At 38.8% G+C, this 27,485-nt stretch overlaps 1 protein-coding gene across 1 annotated transcript in view; it reads right to left on the bottom strand.

Annotated features, from left to right (window-relative positions):
- The window catches only part of PLD5 (phospholipase D family member 5), a 189,086-nt gene that overhangs the window by 130,947 nt on the left and 30,654 nt on the right, over positions 1-27,485 (bottom strand). Inside the window, 2 exon segments of the mRNA XM_059835612.1 lie at positions 18,418-18,447; positions 18,449-18,496. Of these exon segments, the coding sequence (XP_059691595.1) occupies positions 18,418-18,447; positions 18,449-18,496 (78 nt within the window).

The following is a 27,485-nucleotide window of genomic DNA, read 5'->3' as shown; positions in this document are numbered from 1 at the left end:
GAAGATCTACAATAAGTTTGAGAGGAAGAAATTATCTGAAGGTTAAAAAAATAAAAGCAAAACCAAAAAACAGTTTGAAAAATTTTGCTATCATCTTCCCCTTATTTTACCTTAGATAAGCACAGGGCAGAACACAGCATGTGATCTAACAGTTGTTTAAAATGTTGTAACTAACGGTTTGGATGGTATACTTTTCAAAAAGAAAGCCCTGTCTCCTCTCCAGCCTCTATGCTGTCATCCTTCAGCTGGGCTGCCATAAAGCTAGCAGCTATTTCAAGGAGGGTTCCTAATACGTAGGCAAACTAGGCCACTGCTGTGGCAAGACAGGGGAAGGGAACGGCCCTGTCCCATCATTATTCTAAGAGCTGGAAGGGCTACAGGGTAACACCAATGCCATCAAAATGAATTAATGCTCACTAGATGATGACATTCCAAAGGCAGCTGAGGATAACGAGGTTGCAGAAGTTGTTTAAGGCCACTTTTCTCAACAGCAATCTGGGCACATTGTAATTAAAGCGTGATTAATCACAAGTTGATTAAAACTGAGTTGGCAATAGTGGGCTGTCTGTAACAGCCAGTGCTGCTAATAAAGATTTTAAAATTTTTTTCTATTTCTCCAAGGTACACGCATAGCCAGAAAAAGCAGGAACGTGGTTCTGTTAATGTAATATTACAGGATCCAAACTGCCCTTTTCAGCCTCTCTGACAGAAAAGAGCTCTATGGACTAGAATGAGGCAGGTCTATGGGATAAAGGAGGACAGAAAAGGAAGACTAAAGTTTCAGCTCACCAAATAGAGTGATAAGACAGTGGAATTTAAAGAACTCCATTTAGAAATGTGAAAAGACAAATACCACAAAAATATTACTGATATTAGATGCTGAATTGACCTGAAAATGATACATTGACTCACAGGAAAATCTAGCAAAAGACCTGAAGAGTCATGTTTGCATCCATCGTGCCACCCAGGGTGAGTGTTCCAGCACTATCATAGCAACTACAGTACTTGTGCTCACTCTCCATGGCCTTGGTGTTGCAGCAGAGAGCATAATGAAGAAAAAAAATCCTGTCATGGTGCATCTGATATTCAGAAACCCCTTCCATAATGAAGCTATGCTCAAATTCCTTTTATCCCCCCCCTGCCCCCCCCCCCCCCCCCCGTATCATCTAAGTGTCAGATATACCCAAGGAATAAAAAACAAATCTTTTCATATAACAGTGGCAGTATATTTTACTTTTTCTTCCCCAATAGTAGTATCTTTTTGCTACCACTCACTGATTCTCCCTCAATTTCAGCAAGATCCCTGTCTCACCTTTGAAAAGATATCTTTGCACTGGAGAACAAAGATGCATTTAGACTTTTTAGCATGCCCCAACACCTTCACTCAAAAAGCCAGGAAGGCTTCAGCATGTTCTACAAAAATCTTTTGACTGCTGTCAGAAGTGTCAGAAAACAACATCAAAGTCCCCTGAGAATATGGGAGGGTGCCAAAACCAGAAGGAGCAGCAGAAGCAATTTCCATCTACCATTTTAGATTGTCTTCATTTTCAATATATGCTCAGAAACTTTTCAATAGTTTCAGCTTGTCCCAGCCCATGACCACAGCAAATAGCTTACTACAGCTCTTTTAATAAGACAGCCTCTTTATGGCTTATTCCACCTATAATACCATATAAAAATCTATGCAACTGTGACACCTCATTCCAAAATACCTGTCCACTATTAAAACACTACATTCTGACTGCCCGGAAGACCTCCCTCCCTCCTTCTACCTGAAGTATTTTTCCCTGTCTTTGTTTATGAATATACAGAGAGTTTTACCTCCTCTTTGAATATTACACTGAGTCCTCCCCTCTGCTGTAAGAGTCCTCTTAAACCACCAGTCACATTTGATTTCTATTAATATTTCAGATAGACTTAGTTAATAAATACATTACATATATAAATAGATAGTATAGAGACTTTGCATACCAGGACCACAGAGGAATTCCCTCTTTCATTTTAGCCTCCTGGCCCCAACCTCTCCAAAGGTTATCATTTCTATTCTTCATCAATGTCCAGAAAAATGCATGGAGATTTAGGGATTTTTTTAAGGGAAGAAGAAAGTTTTTTAATTCAGGGAGTTCTGAAGACTTTAAGCTAACAAAAGCACTGTTAAGATAAATATTAAAAAAGTGGTACTCAGCTAAAACCATTTCTATATCTCTTATCTTTAAAAAAAATCAGAAAGAATCTGTAAAATCACATCAGTACATCATTGAAGAGTCCAATACAGTAGCAATTTACTAAAGTTAAGATTTCATCCCCCAACATTAGCAAGTGCGCTTTGAATTCATTACTGCTTTCACTGTTCATTTTCTTAGTTACATGACAAAATTTATCCTAGTGGGCAGACAGTTAGCTGATGACACAAAGTTAGTCACAGATTAGGAAAGAAGGCAGCCAAAGGCAAGAAATGGCAGTAGGACCTACTATTGCTGAGTGACTGGATGGTACCAGAAAATTATATAGTTACATATAACACAGCACACATGACATTTCTGACTTTATTTGCCTGAAAACTAGTTTTAAACTGAGTATTACCATCTATAAGCAAGATCATAATTATAGTACATAACCTTATGGAAACATCAACTTAGTGTCTGGAAGTCAAAAAGGCAAATTGAATTACTAGAAAGGGCACAGAACACCAAAGAAAATTTCTTCACATTGTGAATTTTTATACATTTGTGTACCCACAACTGGAAAGCCACATACAGTTCTGGTTCACTCATTTCAAGAATCACAGAACAACTGGAAGAGGTATGGAAAAAGGTAGAAAGGACAATCAAACTCTAGAATGTTTCTCTATAGAGAAAGATTAAATAAACTGGTAGTCTTCAGCTTGGAAAAAGATCTGACTAAGGGCGGAATGTGACAGTACTATAAATTCATAAGCGGCATGGAAAAGATGACTTAAGAAACAGTTATTCACTGTCTCTTCCAATAAAAACATTAGAGGGCATTAAATTAATTATGTTGGCAAGTTCAAAATGAACAGAAAAAGGTACTCTTCCACACAAGGCATTGTTAAGATGTAGAACCCCTTCCCTTGGGACACCATAGATGCTAGAAGCTTACATAGATTTGAAAAGAGATTTTGAGTTTTCTTCATGAATGGAGAAAAGTCCTGGGAGCTAGTAAAAACAAAGATACCAACTCTAGTAACTGGAGATTACAATGATCAGGTCTATTTTCTTCTCTCTTTGCGAGGCTCCCGTCGGAGACAGCACACCAGACTGGCTGGATGTTCAGCCTGAACAGTACAGCTGCTCTCATGTTCTTGGTATGCCTTTCCTGGAGAGCAATGCTGGCTAAACACTCCAGGACTGTATTTCAGGATATTACTGTTGTAAGACATGCTGCCTGCTCAACATTAGTAACATATTCACTTAGAAGACAAAATACCAGTACTGAATGCCCACCATTTGTATTATTCTTTCAAGCTCAACAGCTTCAAGGGACATAACAGATGACAGTACACACAGCGCTAAGGAAATAACCATATAGCACAGATGGTAGCAGGGCCCTGAGGGCACCCACAGGCCTTACAGGTCTTGACCAGCCCTCCAGGGCTCCCCCCACCTGCCCACGGCCCAGGACACCATGTCAGCTCCCAGGGACGTCAGTCCCTGCCCCAGTGGCACGGCAGCAGGGCCGGCCTCCAGCTCCCCATGGCCCTGCCCTGCCATGGGCCCTGCCGAGCTGGGGCAACCTGCGGCCCAATGTCTAGGATCAGGGCTGCCCCCCAGCTGCCCTCCTTCCCTGGCTGAGGTGGTGGGACAGGCCCTGGCCACCAGGCCCCACCCTGAGAGCCCCCACGGGGAGCCCCCCCCCGCTGGACCCTGTTCCCCCAGGGGGGCCCCTGGTCCACATGGCGCCCTGGCCAATGGTGCCCACTGCACAAAGCAGCCTACACCTCCCACAGCGAGTCAAACACATTCCTGGAGAAGGAGGAGGAAAAGAATTTTACTGCAGTTGTTGATCCCTCAAAATCTGCACCAAAGGATGACCTCACTGACCACAATTTTTAGGGACATGCCTTGCAGACCCAAGGAGGTTCCTGCATTGCACACGGGTTGTCACCGGTGACAGAGGGGTCTCAGCTGCTTTTGCTGAGTGACTGCATATAAGCTGCCCTAATGTTTTAAGTGAAGAGTGACCAAATGATCTGATTCTGTAGCTATTTAACTGAAAACACATCAATGACGTCACACTATTTGTATGCCCTGAGATCACAATAAATTGCATGTTTAGTTGAACTACCTTGCATTTAGCACAATATCAGAGTGTGTATGTGTAGTAACCTGTTAGGCTTTTCATGAGCCTGAACTCTCACCATCCAGGAGACTTTCATTGGAGTATTTATTCTGAAGGACATTTTCAAGGTTTCTTTCTTCTTGCACATCACTGTAGAGTGAACATTAACATTCATCTGTCAGCTTTATCTAGTCACTTTTACAAAGGAGATGTATTACTTAAAAAAAAATTTAAACCTTTGGGCTGTTCAGTAAATTTTATTCATGACATAGGAAGAGGAGGAAGACTGAGGCACTCCTTTACATAAATCTTTAAACATTTAAGGCCATTCGTACTTGGATTTATGACAGTAATAACCTACTTGTGTTGCTTGGGTTTATTAAAATTAATGTCCTCAATAAAAACAACAGCAATAGCTACACATAAACAGCACCAAAATTAATTCAGAAAACTGGCTCCAATGTTACAAAATAAAGCTAGTATTAACACAGTCTGACGTGATACAAACAACATCCGACTCAATCTATCAAAAAAGTAATGCTATCAATCTAAACCCAGCTAGTAACATCTTAGTCCTAGCCTTCAGAGCCATACACTTTTTCTTTATTATCATACAAGACCTTGGAGCTCCCCGGTCCCACACACTGCCACGTGTTCTGTGTCAAAGCACAGCTTCCAGAGAGCGAGTACAATAGATTCATGAAGATAGTAGTTTCATTTTCTACTTGCTTTCTATCTTAAGAATTAAGTTTATTGAGAAAAGGTAGTGCTTCTCTAGCGTAAGAACAGCTCTTATACCTATGCATTTATGTGATTTCATATGTATATATTCCATATAAACACAAGCAGCAATGTAAATGAGAGTCTCCATAACTGCATACACAAAGGTACTGTGTACTTTGGCTATGTAGCCTGCTCCTCTGTCTCAAATAATAATGGAAGATAAATTTATTCTGGCAGTACCTCACAGCCATCTGAGAAGTCCAGTCCTCAGAATTATCTCTATTTTGCCTTTAACACACAATTTACTAAGTGAGTTTTTGCTTGTTTTGAATAGACTCTGATTATAACAAAAGGCAGAGATACTCATCACCACTGGAAAAAAAAAACAAAAAAACAAAAACAGTAAAAAGGATAGGTTTCAAGCTCCCTGAGTTGGTATAATTACAAAAGATTTGTATGACTCTCAGTAAACAGGACAACTCATACACTCAATGTCAGTGAGTGAAGCAAGATCCACTGAATTTAATGGAACTGGCACAAAATTCACTGTGTTGATATCATTAAGGTGAATGAAAAAGTTCTGCTAGTCCCAGTGGAAGCTTGACAAGGCTGTAATTGATAAAGGTTTCTACTAAACAGAATTAGTAACTAATAAACCACATAGGGAAGATAATGGTCATCATCATCTTGTGGCTAGGTAAAATGTGTCTGTCTGGGGTTGGCTAACACAGAGGAGAAAAAAATACAGGCAATCCATTGCAGCTGGGCAATTTCTGGCTACTTCTTTGGCCAATCTCAACAGAGTAAACAATAATCTAGTCTCTTCTGCAATCTGACAGCATTCTCATGCTCTAAATCTAGTCTCTTTCTTCCTTACTCAGATTTGAGGGGTATTTGCAGTGGGCAAACCACCCAGCAGTAAAAATACACTATCTACATCAATTCTGTGAATAATTCAGAGTTTACCAGGCCATGATCCAGGACCACAGATCCAGCTAAGTAAAAAATGAATTTATTCAAACAGGAAAAAAAAATATTTAAAAAAAAAAAAATTAAGTCAGTTGACACCAGTAAAATAAGGTTCACTAGGTTTCAAAACTGAAAATTTTTACAGTGTTATGAAGCAAGATCTCACTCTTAATTTCTATATACATTCTAACACAGAATCATAGAATCGTTTAGGTTGGAAAAGACCTTTAAGATCATCAAGTCCAACTGTTAACCTAACACTGCCAAGTCCACCCCTAAACCATATCCCTAAATGCCTTATCCACACATCTTTTGAATACCTCCAGGGATGGTGACTCAACCACCTCCCTGGGCAGCCTCTTCCAATGTCTGACAACCCTTTCAGTGAAGAAGTTTTTCCTAATATCCAATCCAAACCTCCCCTGATGCAACTTGAGGCCATTTCCTCCTGTCCTATCACTAGTCACTTGGGAGAAGAGACCAGCACCCACCTCTCTACAACCTCCTTTCAGGTAGTTGTAGAGAGTGATAAGATCTCCCCTGAGCCTCCCTCTTCTCCAGGCTAAACATCTCCATAACAGACCCACGTTCCTTACACCTACAAATGCAAATCCACTATGGAATTCTTTTCTGGATTACTGGTTTCTAAAACTTAAGAATCCCTAATAAGCATTAAGTCAGCAAAATATAGTACTTCTTGCCTTCTAAAATACTGATCCTTCAGGTAGGAAGAATATATTCTAATTCAGATGACGAATGAGATGTTTTTCATTTTCTCCTATGCACTCTCCCTGCTTCTTTTCATTTCAAGAAGATACAATGTGTACAAGACCAATGCTGATAGCACAGAGTTACATTAATGCACCATGAACTTGTGATGAACTTGAAAGTATAACCTGAAAGAAAAAGCTATGAAAAATGATTCAGTAATTCAAAACAGCATTCAAAGAACAAGAGTCTCCTGAGCGACTTCCACGACCAGAGAGTAAATTCCAGTGTTTTCTTTTGTGCTCTCACAGTCTTAACATACCGTCATTTTCATTTATGCTTAGCAATACTCTTGCCTTTATGAGCCAAATCACAGATTCCTTGCCAAATCGAAGTCTTCAAACCTCTCCCCCACAGTACACAATGTCTTCTACCCCAAAAGTCCAAAACTCTTGGTTAGTTTCCAAGCAAGCAACTCCCGGAACTGATTTATTACATGTGATGGCATTCGCTGGAGGAAAAGGATGGGGCTGCGTGGCCTGAGGCAGTATGATTCTGTCAATGATCTTCAATGATTTTTAGGCTACTAACTAATGGAACCAGAAGGCCTGTAAACTAGTTGGAAAGCAAATACACAATTCTTTGTTGAAAACACTGACTGCTTCCTGAATGATTTTTCTAGGAGTGCTAGGTGATTTGCAGCTACCAGGATTCATATTATACAACTACCTCAACAAAAGTCATCAACAAGACAAACCGAACTAATAAACTGTGCATACTCTGATCAGCATTTGGAAAGTGAAGCATGACAGGCTGCAATTTTAACATTTTAGAGTGAATTCCCAGATTTCCCACTTCCACCTCTAATTTGGAAATACCATCTCAGGACTTTTTGCTGAAGGCTTCAGCGCCAGAACTCTCTGAAAATCCTTTTGCCTCAGCCCTGAGCAAGAAAAACTCTGCTTAGTTCATGAGATCATCTGTCACCAGTGCCAACTGCAACATAGCAGTGGGATCAAGGTTGTCATCGTGACGATGGTTTGCAGATTGGCTACAGGTTTCCAGAACTTGAGTTCATTCAACTTTTAGCTGCACTATTTTCTATGCTGGAAGGAAAATACACGTCATTTTTCCTGACAATGCTTAAATGTTTTGGTGGCAAAGACTTCATGGTACAAGGACCCTACCTCCTCCTCCAACTCTTCCTCTCCCAAGAAAAGTTGTAGCACACTGACAAAGCAACATGAGAAAGTTTGGACTGCCACTGTCTAGGGAGCACATATTCCGTGGGCAGGCAGACTATTTCATTTGCCAGAGCTGTCAAGCCAGCCCTTTCTACAAACATTAGCTTAAGACAAAATAAAAGAAAAATTATAATAAAATATTTTAAAAGCTGCATGCAGACTGCTGAAGCAAATGCATAGTAATTAACTGGTTTCCTGGGTAACCAAGGGCAAAATGATCAAATCTTCCTGCTTAAAATTAGTTTCTTAAATTTACATTTAGACATTCAAGAGTTGCACAACTTCCAGGTGTTCTGAGCTGCAGCTGCTTTGATTAACTGCACCTCTAGCAAAGTATGCAAGAGTCAGTCCACAGTTTTGGGAACATAAGTCAGTAAGTAACTCTTTTCCAGTTGTGATGTCAGTATAAAGTATAGAAAGGGCTTGATTTGCCAATGTGTCAGCACCCACAACCTATCAGACTCAAGCAGAAGTGACCTTTCAAAAATCTGAATAAAGTAAGACTCTAAATTTAAGCATTAAGTCTAGAGGTGTCTGCCTACCTAAACACAGGTACAAATCCAGTCCATTGTACTAGAGTACATAACATGAAAGGACAGATTAAAATCCAAGTGCCTTATTTAGAGGGTAAATTGATGGCACAAACCCAACAAGAAAGCTTGGAAAATTGCCTTTCCCAACCCCCTCAGTATGTATCAGCATTTCTTGAAAGCGGCAACAGGGAAATAACACAGGTGAAGTGGTTAATACCCTGCAGAAATCCATTGAACCATTCCCCTCTCCATGATGGACTTCCTGCCTTGCAAGCCTAGTATGGGTGCTCTGCATCTTTTGCCAGTCCTTTTGCCTTCTCTTTGTCAGTATTAGCAAGCATGAGATCTCTGTAACAAGCTCTGCAGCAATGATTTAAAGAATTACTTAGAAATTTTATTTACCACATGAAAAATGAAATGCACACCCTGGCAGATGGGCAATCGTGAAAGAAGTTTTGGACTATCTAAATCATTTTTGTGTCAGGAAAAGATAAGCTCTCACGCAGTTTTCTAAACGAAGGAATCAGACATCTGGAGACCTAATTGTCATAGCTTAAAACTTATTTTTATCCTTTTTTTTTTCATCTTTCTGTGTGTGGGAGCCTGTGTGCACAGGAAAGAAAATAGTATCAACTGGCTAATCAGTGATTTCACATTACAGACAAAACCAATTGCACATGCTTTTCTCTGGTTCGTACAACAATACCAGCCAATTCCTCGTGCAACTTAATGAAACGATTGGACTCCCACTAGGTATGCATTTGTCCAGGTGGGTTACAACACTAATAGAAGTGGTATGTGCATGTAGTTCGCTAACTAGGATTCAGAAAACAAGGGTAAAAAAGGAAGTAAGAGGATAAGAGGTTTTTTCTTCAGTTCACTCCTTTTATTTATTTATGAGAGAGAGAAAATACTCACTCTAAAAATGCAAAAAAAAAAAGTGACAGGTGGTAAAGAAGCATCTGAATTATGTTTCAACTCTTTAAGGAATTGAGTCATGGGAATTCTCATCTTTCAAAATAATTTGAAATCTTCAGAATGTTATTCTCTATGGTGTTTCCTAGAAGCTTTTCTTCACTAATATAAGCAAGAACAAACAACACTGAATTTTAATTAACTGTCAGGTACATCAGTTTATATTCCAAGCCTCCTCCAGGAAACAACTATTTTAGAATTTAAGATAGAAGAGTGTTTCTAACACAATAAATTATATGGTTTTCACTGCAGCCTAGTGAGTGTCAGGCCTTAAAAGCAGTAAAAATTTTAAACTAAGCACGGTCTTCTATGTCCTGTATCCATTTCCCTAGAGTACACTGTCAGAAATTATGCTTTTCATTTTAAAAAAACCAAACATCGTCATACACATTTACACAACATTCTCTGAGATCAGAGACTCAGCAGAAAATATACATGCCACTACTGAAAATACAGGAGACCTATGTAAGCTCAGGATAGGATCTCCATATCTAGATTCTGCAAGTTTGCCATATTCAGCTGCGGGTCTCACTTTGACCATTAAAACCAACAGCAGCTACTTTTTTTTAAAGTCAGACAGTTATATAGGTTTAGGTTATGAAACCTCTTATACCCGACAGAAATTTGGCTTCATGGTTTTGGTTGGGATTTCTCTCTGAAATTAATTCTGACTGAATGCACAATCCTTTCCCCAATTGCTAAGATGCAGTCTAGGTCAAAATCTCTGCTCTGTTTTCTGTGCAACACTTAATACCAAAACATAAAGCAGAACTGGCAAGAACACTCAACTCCAGTTACTATGACATCTCAGTATAGTAGAGACAGTTGCAATATCCTAATATAATTCTTACTCAGTAGGAAATTTTACAGCAAAGCAAACTGGAAAAAGCCTGTCTTTAAAACAGAGGTTAACTCCCATTTTTCAGTTACAGTAACATGGATTGCACTGGGATCTGTTTTTTAAATAATAGTTGAAGAAAGTTATTTGATAGCGTCAATGAACTCTCCCCAAAGTAAACTGCTGTGCCAAATCATTTTCACCGTATACTTTCCACTGCACCTCTTCAATCAGGCCTGGAAGCAAAATGTTACACAGCAACCTCTTAGAGAAGCAAAATATTCACCAGCGGTGGGCACAGGCAGGGGTACGGTGGTGAGCACCAGCCTTGGCCCTGACCCTCTCAACAGAGCTCCTAGCTGAGGACCAATACACAGAGCATCCTCAGGAGACTTGAGCACCTCCTGCTGAAGATTTCTTCAGGCAGGACATAGCCCACAACATGTATTTTTGACCAAGAGTTTCCACGTGCACCTAAGCTGTCCATTCCTGCAAACAAATGTTATCACACACACAGCCTACAGCTTTGTTTGGAGACAGTTAAAACAAAATCCACTGAAGCCTTTTTCTTTCCACAGAAAATGGAGGGGTAGTGGGGAGGAGGAGGGGGAACTGGAATTTTTTTTTTGTCTGTTTAGGATGTGATTAATCCCAGGAAAGTCACAACACACCATACCCAGTTGTAAGCGCTTGCAAGATTTAGCCCTAAGCAACTGGCTCTGTTTTCTTTTCTGATGTCTGAGTCACTTCTGAATTACTTTCTAAGTAGGATAGTATTTAGCAGCAGGTGATTTAATATTGTCACCTCTTCCGGACACTTTTAAACATGGATATGATCCACAACTGTGTCAACCATGCACACAATTTAAACTGTAGTAAATAGACAAGAAAACCTATGACTTCAGAAAGTTCTTATAGTTCCCATACTTCTGCAAGAGCAAATAATTTTTAAGCTATGAAACAAACCTTTACAACAGTGGCCTGTATTATTTCTGTATTAAAATTCCAGTGTAATGTGCCCAATAAAACATTTTGATCTAAAATTCCTTTCTAAAGACACAAAGATTATTAGAAAAAAATACTATATTACAAATAGGAAACAAACTACTCAGAAAACTTTTACACCATTGGTAAATTAATAACACGTACTATTCATTCCAGAGAAGTAATTTTTTCCCTGTAATTATCTATTTTTATAAAGTACTTTCTCAAGCAGCATCTTGCTGGTATCTTTTACATACATGCATTTAATTATATTGTTCCTGAAAAATCCTCCTACTCTCCACCACTGACTGGAAGCATATATTATATGTGCTTCCCCACCACCATTGACACAGATCAGAGTGAATATTTCACTGGTTTTGGACCATTAAAATGATCCACAGCAAACACACTACTTCCATAAGCTTGCACTAGAGAATCCATAAGGCTACCACAACTGGTAAGACTATTAAGAGCATTCTACATCAACATGCATTAGCAGTCTTGTAGCCTTTATTCACGCCTCAAATTCTTCTACAAATATTTTTACATTTCCTTTTACTAAAAAGGGACTCTAATCAACAGTGAAGTCAGCTTCATTAGTAAATTTATGAAAGAAATATAGCATTTTGGGGACTTGTGATATACTAACAAACCAAAAACAACTACAGACTTTACTGTAACACAGAGTCATATAAATTCTAAAGTGTTGTATAATAAACTTCCTTCCATACCACAATTAAGAAATTGCACATTCTCTCTTATGATGATCAAAAATAATTTCTTCAGTTAGATTGTTTGCACTTGCCATGACTTCAGGGAGTTCTGAAATTGATACAGTAGAAAAATTCATGTTTATCCTGGTACACTCTTAGATTTGTTTACTTTTTCCAAGCACTTAATTATACATGCATGTGTCCTATTAGATTGCAGTACTGCTCCCTATATGAAGTAAAATACCTAAATACATATTTGGTAAAAGTTACAAATATTAACCCTGTGGAGGTGTTTTGTGGTTTTTTTCTTCAAAGGAAAGAACAAACAATGGGTTTTTGCAATGGCACACACTATAAACGCTGTTATTGCCAGCATCAGAGGAGTGAACTGCTGTCACCCTAAAGCACGTGTTCTCAAGCCATCCAAAACTACATCCATAATAACAGTTTCCTAGTATCTTTTTTTCCTTCCAACAAACTTTTAACCCAAAGTTATGACTGCCTCCTTTCTCGGAACCTAGTAATACAGCAATTACCTGCCAACTCCAAAACCATCAAATCCACCAGGATCACTAAAACAAAAGATTCTTTCAGGACTCAATCTTGCAAGCTCTTCTGCAACTTCCTAGGAGCCCAAACTGATCAATTAGCTTTGTGTGATGAATACATGAATGACTTTGAAACAGAAGGTATACATGAGGCGCAGCCGGAGATGAGGGAATTCCCCATCACTTGCGGGCTACAGGACCACACCAGCACTGAGGGACAGAGGAAATACAGTCCGTGACCAGCCCAAATGCACAAAGAGGAGCCAGCTAACTACAAGCATCATTTCATGATGACCTCTGCAGCAAACAGATGCTAGCAGAGACCTTAATATATTCTGCCTATAGCAGTCCTAGTGTGTTGTATTCATCCCTCACATAGAATTCATCTTCGCATGCTTTACATGTACAAGAAAATCAATTTTCTCTCTACCTGTGCTGTAGGGGAAGAATTATTAGATGCAAGTGCTGCTTTTGTGATTGATCCTCTGTAATAGTGGAATGAAGAGTAGGACAAACAAAGGTTTCTTTTTAACATGCCTATCACTTTTGACAATCCTACAAAGAGAGGAGTAAGAAAATTAACAGTAGTGCATACAACAAGTTTAGTAGAGTCAGAAAAGAATCTCACAAGTTTAACTGACTTACAGGAGCTTTTCATCGTGAAGTTTTTCAGCACTCTCTAAAATTAGTCCTTTCTATTTCTCCAATGAAAAGAAAAAAAAGATGAGAAACGTTTCTTTTTCTGACATAAATTTTGCAGGTCAGTTTCAGCCAATGGAAGATCATTTCATTCTTACCTGAATGAGTCAGAGGTCTGCAGAGTAGTAGCTCTTTGGTTACTCAAGACCCAATGACTCAGACAGTGTGTTTGGGCCAAGTCAAGTACATATTCTTCCAAAACCTTCTCTCCAGAACTAATGCTGATAAAATCTATACCACATTACAAAGATTTTTCCTGTCTAAACAGGAAGGACCACAACAAAAGCTATTAAAAGTACTGACAGGGAAAAAGTTAAATCATAGGTGTAGTCCTACAGCATCCTCCTCCCTGACATTTTTCCCAAATAAATGTCCAGTCTCAGTCATCACCTGGCCAAATAAATACCCATTGTAGGGCCAAAACAGGGTTCTCCTTGTTAATGGATATGTGTGTGTATATCCAATCATAGGAAGAAATATGTCAGCAGCCTCTAGCCTGGTAGCCTGACACACCTGCACCACCACCTCCTATCCTGTGACAGGGAGAATTATCACATAAAAGTCACGTGATGAAAGCCACATCCCATCACATAAGGGGAGAAAAGGCTGCAACACATAGTCTCACAACGTCTCTGAGCTATCCAAAAGTTTAGCACTATTGAGTTAAAGCCATGACTACTAAGAAAGCCATCCTACTATGGCAATGGAGGCAGAAGTGCTGTGGGTTTCAACACAGGATTAATCTACCCTCTTCAGCTGAATAAGGGTCTACACCAGAGGCTGCCAACCTTCTGCTCTGAGTCTCATTCCAAAATCTTCATGGATCCAAAAGCTTTAGGTCATATACCTGAGGTGTATCTTGGGTGAGCAGAGGGGAAGTGAAGCCTCTGGCACAGTTCCAGGGGAGTAGACAGCACTCACCTCCGAGTTGTATCATCTGATAATGAAATGAACAATAGGGCTGACTATGCAACTGTATTCCCAGGTGACACAGCAACATTGGAAAATGTATTTAAATAAAATGTTCTTAACAACAGATTTACAATAGACTGAAAACTCAAATGCAAGACCTAGAGAATTCCTTTAGGTATGGTAGCTTCCCACCACCACTCTATATAGTGAAGCAAGCCTGGAAATCCAGCCAAATTGTTCATCATGTTTCCCTCCACCACGTATTGCACAGCCTCAGTTCTGACTGGAGCACACTCCTTATACAAGCACTGGAAACATATCCTTCAGGGCACAAATCCATAACTGGCTCTTCTTACATCTGCACACTATCAAGTGAATATAAAGTTGTCAGTACCCTTTTGTCTTCTCCAAACTTTTTTTACATAAAAGGTCCACAGTAAGTCTCAATCTTAACTGTTTTCAGCATTCTCAATATGGTCATGAAGTATAAGAACAATTATGTGCGGCAAAACATCACATGGCTATGAGAGTCATAAGATATATGGGCAACAGAATTTTGTCCCGATAGTTCAAAACACTGAAAATGCTGCAATACGAACATTAACCAGATGCAGAAAAATATGTATTATCCAGTCAGCTTCTCACTTTAACTCTATTTCTCAGGAAGCTGCTCCCATCAATTATTTCACCTAAAAACCACACTGACCTTTTCCCCTGCCTTCATTTTCCCCAACCTTCATTTCTGATGGCATGACAGGATAAAAGCCAGAAGGACAGACTAATGCTAAAAGCATCCCTTTTTAATATTTCCTTTGTATATCACATGGATGAAGGAATAAAACACTGTCTTAAACACAGATGCAGCAGACATGCTAATACATTATCTAAACCACAGCAAATAATTTATAACTTCCTGAAAGCAACTAATTTTAAGTTATACTGCCAGCATAATGGCACAGTTTAAATGATGGATTTCAGTGAGCAAAACCTGATCTACAGAGTATATTGATAATGAATCAAAAGGAAAATGGCTTAAAAAAAAAAAAATCCACCACCACCAAAAAAATATTCCAGTTTAGGAATCCTTGCATAAACCTTGCTTGCTGTCGTATTTTGTTCACTGAAAGTATTCAGGCTCCATAAACATGGATGCTGAGAGTTCAAAACACAAGCTTATTTCATTATGAATAAACTCCAAAATACACCTGGAGATATTTCAGCATTACATTTCAATTAAAGGTCAAAGTGGTTATCTTTGTCCTTCACAAACAATATATATGGAGCATTCAAGTGTGTATTTCACTCTAGAATGGTGCACAGACTTACTGGTGTGGTAAACAGCCTGTCACACAGTTATGACACATCACCTGAACCAAGCTGTGCCAAAAGTTAGTTGAGGCATATAAGTTAGTACTAAACACACACATAAAACCTGTGATTTCACCAAAGCTGTACTGCCTCAGATTTCTTCTGACTAAATCCTTCAATACTTTCTTGGCAGTAGTATTATGAGAGCCAGCATGACTGCTTCTGAATGAACAAACTCTATTTTTTGCCAAAAAATTGTCAGAAGAACAAAGCAAAAAACTAAAGCAGTAAAACCTGAGAATATTATTATGTCTTGAATCAACTTCATAGCAGATACAAAGCTATTTTTCCTTTCCCTAAACATACTTTGTATTACATATAAACTACAGAGCTTACATATTTATAGGGTACCTCTTTAAATACAGGATTACATTTTCAGGCAGATTATCAGACTTCTATTTAGTCACTGGGCTTTAAAAAAAAGTATTTAAACTAAATTCATTTGGATGAATCATGCATCTAGTTGTTGAGTAAGCTTTTTTAAATTTTGCACCAGAAAGACACTTAAAACAAACTTTGCCATACCCACCATCTCTTGCACTAATCCTAGATGATATTTTATTAGAATTTAGGACTGCAATAGTCATGTTTACAACTTTTCAGTTTTTCAAGTAAGGCTGGTACATTATTCATAATTTTACTTTCGTACCTTAGACTTATTAGAAAAAACACTTTGAACAATTAAACCTGGGTATCTAAAGCATTTGACAGCTTGCAGTTCTGACCTCTAAGACCATTTAGTATTTACATTCTGAAAGAAATCGTATCATTTTAAAATGATAAGTAAGAGACTGTTCCCTTTGAACTAGCTGTGCTATTTATTATGTAGCTGATTACTACTAAGGGTTCTTCTTTTGCGGGGTGGGAGATGATGGTTCTTTTTTTCTTCTTTTTTTTTTTCTTTTTTCCATCAACAACATATGCAAGACCCTTGCCCAGGCAATCCAAATTGAAAGAAATAGATCACTTGTGAACAGCGTGCACTAGTTACCTTACTAATCCATGTCAAGCAGGACACAATGCAAGTTTACTTTGGTTAAACTTTATCAAGAGCAAGTATGTGGCAGTACATGAATGTTATGTTTCTAGAAGGAAATGTTTTCCTTAATTTGCTGTTACTGAAGCATATCTGTATTTAACTTATATAGGAAATAAGGAATCATACATCTGGAAATAACTAATAACAAATGACATTATATAAAAGTTCTGTATTTACAATAGGGAAAAGCAGCCAGATCTCCTGTCTCCAATGTTTTCCTACACCGAAATTTAGATACAGGATAATACAAACTACGAGCACATTCTTTTTTGACAAGAAACAACAATATATTGAAGTTTCTTCAGTACCACAGTAGCATTTAATGGATACTCAACATTAAGCATTTTTGTCAAGAAAATAGTAATAATAATAATAACAACGACCACCACCACCACGCTTAGTTTCATACGAAACATCTTTCCAAGAAGCTTACAGCCTCGTTGCCATTCAGTTATTGATTTTGTAATCTATGCTGCATGTTAAGAAGGAAAACATAAGTCTTTAACAAATCAACGTGTGTTTACAGTCATAACCTGGAATATATAGGCCAAGATAACATGATTTACTATCTACTGTACTTCAGTTTTTTATTTCTTGCCATTCATTGAAACTACTGAGAAAAGGAAAAGATCAGAAAGCAGTGATAGTTTTAGTTCTTGCATTATAATTTTCATACTGCTGAGCAACAACAAATACACAAAGAAGATAAAAAATACCAAATCAGACATAGTTTCACATCTGCTGTACACTTTTCAAACTCCCATAGTTGGTCTTTTAAAAATCTCGTCTTCCGTTTGAATCAAAAAGAGAATAATTTCCCACATATCAGCTGAGCTGTCAAGTAAGCATATTTCAGTACTTTTCAGATTTATTTAGTAATTTGTTTTCTTTTCACCCTGATGTACTGTAATTTCATAATCAATGTATTCCTGTACTTAGTATCCACTTAAAATGAATGGCTGAGTTCCCATACAGGAGATTAGGTTTGATGCATATTTCAGTTAAAAAAAAAACCAGTCTTCACAATGACTCTTGGGAGTAAACACTCCCAAGGTTTGCATCCCCCCCTCCAATTCTTTAATACCTAGAAAACTGTTAGTAAGAATATTTTTATTGTATCTTCAGGCATTGTTTAAACTACTAATAGCATTGGTATCAATTTACAATAACTTCAGATTTTATATTTATGTGTTTTATATTCTATTTCTATTGTTTTAATATTTAGATCGGAATATTTAAATTGATACAAAGAATAAAATCACTGTCCTAAAAAGTTTTCCTTGGTTATTTTTCCCACCAAACAATTACAATAGAGAAACACAATGTGACTAACAGGTCTTCACGGATTGAAAACCCAGAAAAATAAAAACTTCATAGCTGCCTAAAAGTCAAAACGTATCTACTGAGCATCACTGCTTCTTTTGAAAAAACAAAACCCAAAAACCCCAACAAAAGAAAACATAAAAACATACAGCCTGCATAAGCGATCAGCATAGATTTATTTATATTTGTATGTATAAAGTCTGTGTCAATGGTTATTAATGCAAAATTATCTTAAAAGCCCATGCAGCTGTCCTTCTGCAATAAAACAAGTAGACAGGCTTACATTTTACATCAAATTCTAGTCAGCAGTGTTTCCCAGTTTTAAAAGATTTTATATAAGCTGCACAACATGTTCAGTGCCAAAGATATTTGTCACCAACTTGCTTTGCTGATCTCTTCCAGCAAAACACTGATAATGCCACTGTATCTTACACACTGTTTTCTTGGTTTAAATACTGATCCCTACTAATTTCATCATCACCTTTTAAACATTCTTTACAAAGTAATAATCTAGATCTGGTGAAAAGTAAAGAGCTTCTTACCATTCTGATCCAATATTTTCCCTGTCTCTGAAGTCCAGCAGCAAGGAGCTGTTGCACTGCTTACTAGAGACACCGGAGGCTTTGGAAGCAGAGAATGTTTTATGTGGTTAAAATCTATCACCACTGATTATATTTCAGTCTCTCAATTCCTAGCCTTGATGCTCTGGAAACTAGCCAATCCAAGCGATAAAGAGGTTTGCAACAAGAAGTTGCAGAATTTTCACAGCGAATGCTTCACGGAAATGTTTTGCTTCTTGATACTTGTTTTTTATATCCATTAAATGTTAAAATAAATCCTGGCTCCCTCTTCCCTCCTCCTCCTTTTTTTTTTTTCTTCCAAAATGAGATTCATATATTGTTCACAAGGGAATTTAGCACTTGCTACAGCTAGGCACAGTGCAGAAAGGCATCATGCCAGATTACGCATACATCTCTGCCAAGATACCTGAATTTTGATTTGCAACACACCCTGTTATTCTAAACATGGATCTTGCTAAGCCAAAGCTCCTAACTTTGCCAAAATACACAGTGGTTTTTTTGAGGCAGCCAAATACCCCTTCACATTAGCTAAGAGCATCTTTTATTTGCAATGTGGTTGCTCTTTGTTGGCTTTTTTTTTTTTTTAAAATACTTTTTTCCTAGTGAAGACAAGGTGGCAAGTTCCAAAGGGGTGAAATGATCAACTGGTATTTCTACTACATGCTTCTACACCCACCCCTCTCAATAATATACACCACAGAAAGTCTCTTTGCAATCCTGTAACTATGATTAATTACTCAGTTAATATTATAACTGTCTTAATGTTCTCAGTGACAACCCAGGATGCTGCTGTACTGGGTGGGATACAAAAAGAAGAACAAAGACAGTCCTGACTCCAGGGACCTTGCTGTCAAAGAATACAGTAAGAGATGACAAAGAAAGAAGCAGAAGGAATCAAATCAGACAATATTGGCTAGTTCAATAGGTACTTAGAGTAATATCCCAGCAACCTGACCGTTTTCAAGCTTTTTTGGGCATCACAATAAAGGAATTTTAAAGAAAGGGTTATCAAGAGGCTATGGAGGCTATCTTGGAGATGCTCTCAAGGAGAAAGCATATTATTGTACTGAGAGAGCACAAGACTGAGCCTGAAATTTTAATGAATGGATGAAAGAGGATGGAGTGGTGCTTCTGCAATGACTGAGAGTTTATAAAGGTCTAGAAAAGTTAAGACCGTGCTTTGTTCAAGGAAGGAAAAGAAATTCAGAAGAGATGTTCACAGCTTTCTTCTCTTCTCTTTGCAACAGAATACAATAACGATTTTCACTGAATCTGTTTGAATGGGTATGAAAGTGCAGGACTGACCTGAAGAAAGCAAGGGAAAGGATGCTGGACTAATTGGAAAGCTTGTTTAAAAGTTGAAGAAGGGCTGGATGGAAGTTTTGATCGTTTGTTGAAACAGCAATGAACTTATTTTAAGAAATTACATAGAGAAATAAGATTTAGTCATCAATAACACTGACTATGTTGCTTCTGAACTTAGAGAAAGAACAAAGTAATAAATGACACACATGTATGGACATCATGGCAAGATTAGGTTATTTTCCAGAGTGACAAGGAAGCAGCAGTAGGGGAGTCCACAGGAGGTCTGTTTTAGCCACATTGAGCTGATGGTATCTAGCTGAATAGCCACAAGAAGCTCTCTTTAGTTCTGGCTGAAGAAGAAAGGTCTGGAATAAAGAAATTCATTTGCAATCCATTGTGACAAAGATGAATTTGATTTGTATTTACAGATGAGATTATCTGATGTAATTTAAAAGAAAGGGACCATGGTTCAACTCCTAAGAAACATAGCAAGATGGAGTGGAAAGAGGCATTGAAAGAGAGATTGAAAAGGCAGGAGGGAAAAATTAGGCAAAACAGGTTCTACGAAACCGAGACACACAAAATTTTAGGAAGAAAACAGACAACAGTATATAAGGTAGCTTACAGGATAAAGAAAATCAGTATATAGCACTGGTTTCACTGTCTAACCAGAAAGCTGTCTACAGAGACATTGCCTTGAGCAGTTTCAGCAGCTTGGAGGGAGCAGGAGATGCCCTGGGAAGCACCCAGTGCCACAACAGAACTTTGGCAGCGACAGTAAACAACTCATACAACCATGTTAGTCAAATTGCTAATGGGATTCCCATCAGAGAGGCTCCACTTGTAATATCACTGAGACCCAACAGACAATTCTGTGAAACAATTAAATTGCAATGAATCAGGCTACAGAGGGCTTGCTCTTTTTAGAGATAAAAACTTTTCCATCAGAATGTTTTCAGCCATATTGCTAGTCTGTGCAAACCTTTACTGCAATCCTTGAAATTTCTGAAACCCTTATATTCACAAAAGATATCTATTGGGATAGTGATCAGATGCTGAATATGAAGACATGCAGCCAAGTCTTGCCCCTGTATGTTTCTACACAAAGTGTGTATGGAAGAGGGTGATATGGCCCTATGCATACACGCAAACAATTTTTAACTCTGCCTTTCAGTCAATGAAGTCAGGATGCTTCCATTTTTTACTGAACAGTTAAGAATTAATTCACAGAATCACAAAGGTTGGAAAAGACCTATAAGATCATCAAGTCCAACCATCAACTAACACCACCATGCCCACTAAACCATGTCCCACAATGGCACGTCCACACATTCCTTGAACACCTCCAGTGAGGGTGACTCCACCACCTCCCTGGGCAGCTTATTGCAGTGTCTCACCACTCTCTCAGTAAAGAAATTTTTCCTAATATCCAGCCTAAACCTCCCCTGGCGCAAATTTGAGGCCATTTCCTCTTGTCCTGTCACTAGTCACTTGGGAGAAGAGACCAACATCCACCTCTCTGCAACCCCCTTTCAGGTAGTTGTAGAGAACGACAAGGTCTCCCCTCAGCCTCCTCTTCTCCAGGCTGAACAACCCCAGATCCCTCAGCTGCTCCTCATAAGACACGTGCTCCAGACCTCTCACCAGCTTCGTCGCCCTTCTCTGGACACGCTCCAGCACCTCAATGTCCTTCTTGTAGTGAGGGGCCCAATTGAATGCATACAAATTTCAGAGTGAATTCTGGCACGGTATTCTCATATTTAAAACACACACCTCCCAAATTCAAGTGAAAATATCATCTCCTAAATTCAACTAAAAGACATTTCTCTACAGAACAATACACTATCAATACAACTATAAAGGCAGAAAGAAATAATCATTCACTTTAACTGACTTTAGCATCAGCACTCTTGCTTCAAAAGAAGGCCACCTTTTTCATTTGCTTTCAACTCCTTCCAACACACACACATACACACACACACAGAAAAAGGAGTGTTCATCAAGGGAAAGAATTGGGTACTGGTATAACTGCAATAGTTTAAATCTGAACTTCAACTTTTACATCTACATAAGTCTTAAAGATGAAGTATTCCCCCCCCCCCCCCCCCCCCGCCTTCAATTCTTAAAGGATCCAGAAGCAAAGGGACCTTAAATTTCTTGACGGGTCTAGAATTTCTCCTCTTTATAAGAGGAAACCATCTTCCTCCTAAGTTTGAGTTAAAACCCTTAATTTAATCCTTGCTGACTGCTTACAACCTTCTCATGTATGGGTAGGTATATATTGCCAGACTTCACCCCTCTCAGTAGATTAACTGTCATCAGGAGCCCCATGCTTCAGAGGCTATTTCAAAAACAGAAGGTTCTCAAAGGCATCTGATCACATTCCTCAGGCACCTGTAGAAACGTAGCTAGCATGCCACATAGTTTAAACACTTATTTAGCAATGACATAAGGAAGTCCTTGAATGCTCCAAATGATCAAGGAACGCACAATGAGGCTGAAAAATTGAAGTTGGATTAAAAGTAATCTATTTTTGTGATGAAAATAGCTTGCGTTGCCAGATGTACTTTATTTCACACATGCATGTTCTTTGCAGCATGTAAACCTTCACACTAGAGCCCTCAATCTGCAACAATTGAACAACTGTATTAAGAGGTACCAAACATAAAGCAACTGATTAAAGAACTGAATTTTTGCCCTGTTAGAATTTCTTTTATTTTGGCATTTGATTGCTGTCTGAAGACAGGATGGAAAACTAAAGTATTTCAATTTTTCATTAAATGAGAAGTCCTAATAAATTTAAATGCAGAACTGTTGAGTCGTTTTGGATTTTCTTGAGATGCCACAAAGCCTAAGGGACATGCAGTTATGGCTTTCTTGGGGCACTCTATAAGTCTGTCCAAATTGTCCCTAGCATTATGAGGCACCATCTCTCCCCATAGGTTGCAATAAATAATTAAAAGATCTATGAACAGCTTGCTATAAATAGTTGAAAATAAATGACAGCTCTAATGAGTAATAAGACAAAAGCATGCAATATTATTTGACTTTGCAGAATGAAGATAAACCAGATTACATATGTCTGCAGGAATTCTAAAAGTCAGCAAACCAGAACAGATACAAAACCTCAAAGACACCTACACAAAATATAAAACTTATCAACAAAAGACTTTGAATTTTAAAATAATTTGATATTTCACAAAATACATTTTTTTCCCATTCCTTCTCCAAAATCTTCTCTCTCAGAAAAGGTCTAAATTCATCATGATAGTTGGGATCCATACAGTATAATAACATGCACTTTCTCATTTTAAGGATATTCCATTTCATAAGGAATGGGAAAGCAGTAAACCAAAGCAGAACACAATAAGACTTTTCAAGATCTTAAGGCACCCAAGTAGCTTAAAATCCAAACCCAAATACTTTCAGTATGGAGTTTAGCCTCTTTTGGCCAGATGAACTTGAACAACAGAATTCTGAATTCTATTGCTAAAGGCTTAGAACAAACAGCAATGCTTTTAAAAAGTACAGTGATAATAGGGAGATGGCTATGCAAGACAGGAGAATGGATATGGCAGTGAACATCTCTGTGCTTTCTACCTTTCTGCACACAAGCCTGGCAAATGACCAGAGCCACAAGATCTACTACTCTGTGGGAGCAAGAACCATATTACTATTTTATTTTACTGTGGCATTATTTTCATACAACAAATGTCAAGACTGCACCTCAGACAGCACCTCGGCCATTTGTTCGGGTCTTTTCACCACGCCCATTATTTCAAAGATAATCTCTCTCTAACATCCTGTCAGCTTGTATATTTTGGCTGTCATTATCCCAACTGTTTTTTCAGAATCAAGTTGTTTTCTCCCAAAGAACTAAGTCCCTATCCAGCATAGCTATGAAGAAATATGTCCAAAATGCACTCCGAGTGTAAATTGGTAAAGTGCTGTACTTCTGTGTGCTAAAAAAGTCAACTGAACACATGCTGAGAAACACAAAAACTCTCCATCCCTTAAAAAAAAAATGTAACTAGCACAGGAACTCCAAAGCCAAATGACACAACTATAAATGTCAGTATTAGTTTTTCACTGCTCATCAGTTTCATTGGTGACATGGGAAAGCAACAGAATTTGCAGGAAAAAAGAAGCTGTTGGAAAGAGAAAGAAAGAAGAAAGAGGGGAAGAAGAAGAAGAGGTGGGGGGTGTGTGTGTGGAAGAAAGGAAAAAAAAAAAGAGAGGGGCAGAAAAGCAAATCCAGTCCCTCTTCAAGGCTCGCTGCATCTACAAATCAATAGCTAGCACAAAAAACAACAAACCAACACCACCAAAATCAGACACCACCACCTAGTCTGTTACTCTTCCATACAGACAGCAGTATTTCCCCTTGCAAGAAGCTTTGCCAAAATCTCACATATAAGCTACATCCTGAAACCCCCTCACTCATACAATTCATACATTAATGTCAGTAAGACTATCCAGTGGTAAAATCCTGTTTTCTAAGAAGACTGATATAAAAGCACAGCCTCAAATACTTCAAATGATGTTCTGAAGCAAGTTCTACTGGCCTTGCAGGAAAGAAAACTTTTATGGAAAATTCTGCTTGTAGAGGTTAAAACCTCACACCGGAAGAAATGCAATTTCAGTTCAGTGGATATACGTTCAGATGTTACAAAACTGGTACAGCATCTATAAAATAGAAGAGGCTACTTACCAATTAGGACTTTACTCAGCAGTAACCAAAGGTTGAAACACGGCCCTGAATGTTTAGTTCTCTCATAAAGACTGCATGCATTACCCAGCCCTAAACTGATGTGCCAGCTCACAGATCATAACCGGAGCACAACCCTGTCCACAGCAGGTGCCTGCTATTTAAATGGGCAGTATCAATACACAGAGGATGATGTGTTTTCACTGCCATCAAGACCAAACATTGCTTACAAGTTTCAAAGAAATATTTTTCCATTATTTTGTGAAAAGCTGAAAGCGTGAGCTAAAGGTAAGAACAGTTGCAAAAGAAATATCAACACACTGAAAACATTTTTTTTTTTAAAAAAAAAGATAAAGTCTTTGAAATCTCTCAGATGCAGCTGAAAAAAACATATGTGTGCTGCCTCCCAGAGTCCAGCTGCCTGGAAACAATTCTTTCTATTTTTCTGTGGTACACTGATTCAGCGTCCAAGGAAACAATCTCCAAGGGCTGTGAAACAATAACTAATTCTCTGTTTCTGCCAACCATTGTACTGAGGGGGTCACCCTGGACCAGCCCAGCTCCAGCTTTGCACAGTCCTAGGCCTCTATGTTGCCCAAACAGCACAGCCAGGTAACAGCTTGAAAATGGCGCAGAATCCATCTCTCTCATATGCACATGAATGCTTGCCTGCACAACCTCATAAAGGAACAGTTACCAGGCCCTCTCTCTCCCCAGGCCCCAAGGTTACAGCAGAGAGCCTATGCTTCCCGCCACCCCTTCTCCACCTGGAGCAGCCAGGTGGGCTGTAAGAGCCTCTTCAGTGCCCTGAGGAGATGGCTGGGGGAGGAGAGGCACAGGAGTGTGGTGCAGACCCGCACTTAGAGGGTGGGCAACTTCCACCTCCTGTCATCAATAACAGAGACAATGACACTGCTTCTATACGTGCTGCAGCCAAACAAATCAGACCAGCGTGGCATTTCTTGACCTGGCCACTGAAATTAGCACACAACTGTAATCATGTTCTAAAGCAAGAAGTAGGTGTTTAAGGAGTCCCATTTAAAGAAGTTTAGGGCTTAGTCTACTGTGTTTTGAGCACTAATCACAGATCGCTATTTTGCAACATTTACAGAATACCCATGCCAAGGATCCTTCCATTACAAAGTAACTCAAGAGACCTTTCTAAAAAGCCAAATACAAACAGTACGATTCTTATTTTTTAACCAAAAGAAATAAAAGATTGCCTCTTTTCATATATGCTACTGAAGATGGGACACTGCCTTTAAATACTGAAATTGCTATCGGTATAATACCTCATCAGCAAACAAACTGTTTCTGTCACTGAGAAATATGCTTTAACAGAACAGTATCTTCCCCAGTAACTTCCATTTCTAAAGAAATACTTGCCCATATTCAAAACGGGAAGAAAACACGTAAGAGTCGATATAAATTGGCGAGTCAATATAAATTGGCACGTCTCTCGTTTTCGCGTTGTTGTTTCAAGGCGACGCCTGCCAGGCACTCTCTCTTCCTCTCCTTTTCACCACGAGAGGGAGGTACAGCATTGCTCGGGCCCCATTCGCCAGGAACAGAATAAATATAAAATGCAGAAGTGTGTCATTATCCTATAACAACTACTTGAATTAACTTGATTAAGCTAAGCAAGAATGATCACAATATATGCTATTGAGTACTTAATAAAACAGATTTTTATGCAAAAAGCCTACATAACATATACACTGAAAAATAGCCAATTTTAAAAACAGCTAATCATTATACATACATTAGTATTTGGCCTCCTACATAACAACATTAGCTGTGTTGATGTAATTCAGTCTTGTTTCCATGTGAAATTACACTTAATATAATTTTCCTAGATTATAAAATACATCCGATTGTGCTGCAGTAGTCTGCCTAACACCAGTCTCAAACTTGGATACAAGAGGAAAGAAATGACAGAAAGATCAAAGCTGCTGCCACTAAGTTAAGAATAGTTTGAGACAGAAGTGCAGAAATAGAGCAGCATCCAAGGAGATCTTCAGGGCTTGAAGTGACCTCAGGGCTACAATAGATCAGGGTGAACTACATCTATTGGACTTCCTTGATCATGATGTCCCTCCACAGCTGTCCTTAGAAAGCTGGTGCCTGATACAGAGATACACGCTAGAGAGGGATGGCTCTGGAAAACTCCAGACAAGATACAGAGGCACAACAGAGTACTATTGCAAGGTCATACGGACAAGAAAATGCTCAGAAAGGCATTGGATGGCCAAGGCTCACATTCCTGGGTGACACAGCACCTGACAGACATGGCGGAGCAATCCCAAGCAACAGGGCCAGGAGAGTGCCAAACTATGCCAGTGTAACTAGTTCAATGACAAATACAACCTACTTTAAAAATCAACACATGAACCTTACCAACTGGTTCTCGGGAAAGGGATTGATCCTAAGAAAGAATTGAAAAGTAGCTCAACAGCACCAGCATTTGTTCAGATACCAGACACTGTGAAGCAGGCGGCGCTGATTAAAACCCACCTCCAAATGAAAAGAGCTATGAGCAAGAAATTAAGCAGACAAATGGCTGCTACAGATCTGTGAAAACTTGAGAAGTGTAGGTGTACACAGTATGCATCTCCAGCACAGGCTGAGCAAGGAATGGACCTGCACGCTGCTGAAAGACATATGCAAGATCAGGATTCCCTTTACCATGAAACATGAACAGCAACAGCAAGGAATACCTTAATGTTAACACCTGGACTCCCAAACCATTCTCCCCACTATAAGCTCTATGAGAAAGATTGAACTATGAACATACAATGTGGAGACAGCAATAGGCTTAGAAGAATATGGAAATAAAATGCTGTGGAATTTGGCCCAGGAATGAATCTTAAAGGGCATTCAGCTGATGTGCACTAGGGACTTACCAAAGAAGCCCAGTCGCCATCCATCCAAACTGGAAACAAAAGAGCAACAGCAAACATATGCTATCAAGTAGCTGTATACTATCATGCAGATATCCTACAGACACTGCAGAAAG

Source organism: Gavia stellata, chromosome 2 (genome assembly GCF_030936135.1).
Source record: "Gavia stellata isolate bGavSte3 chromosome 2, bGavSte3.hap2, whole genome shotgun sequence".
NCBI lineage: Eukaryota > Metazoa > Chordata > Aves > Gaviiformes > Gaviidae > Gavia > Gavia stellata.
Note: the sequence above shows the minus strand (reverse complement) of the source record. Positions and strands in the feature narration are given on the sequence as shown.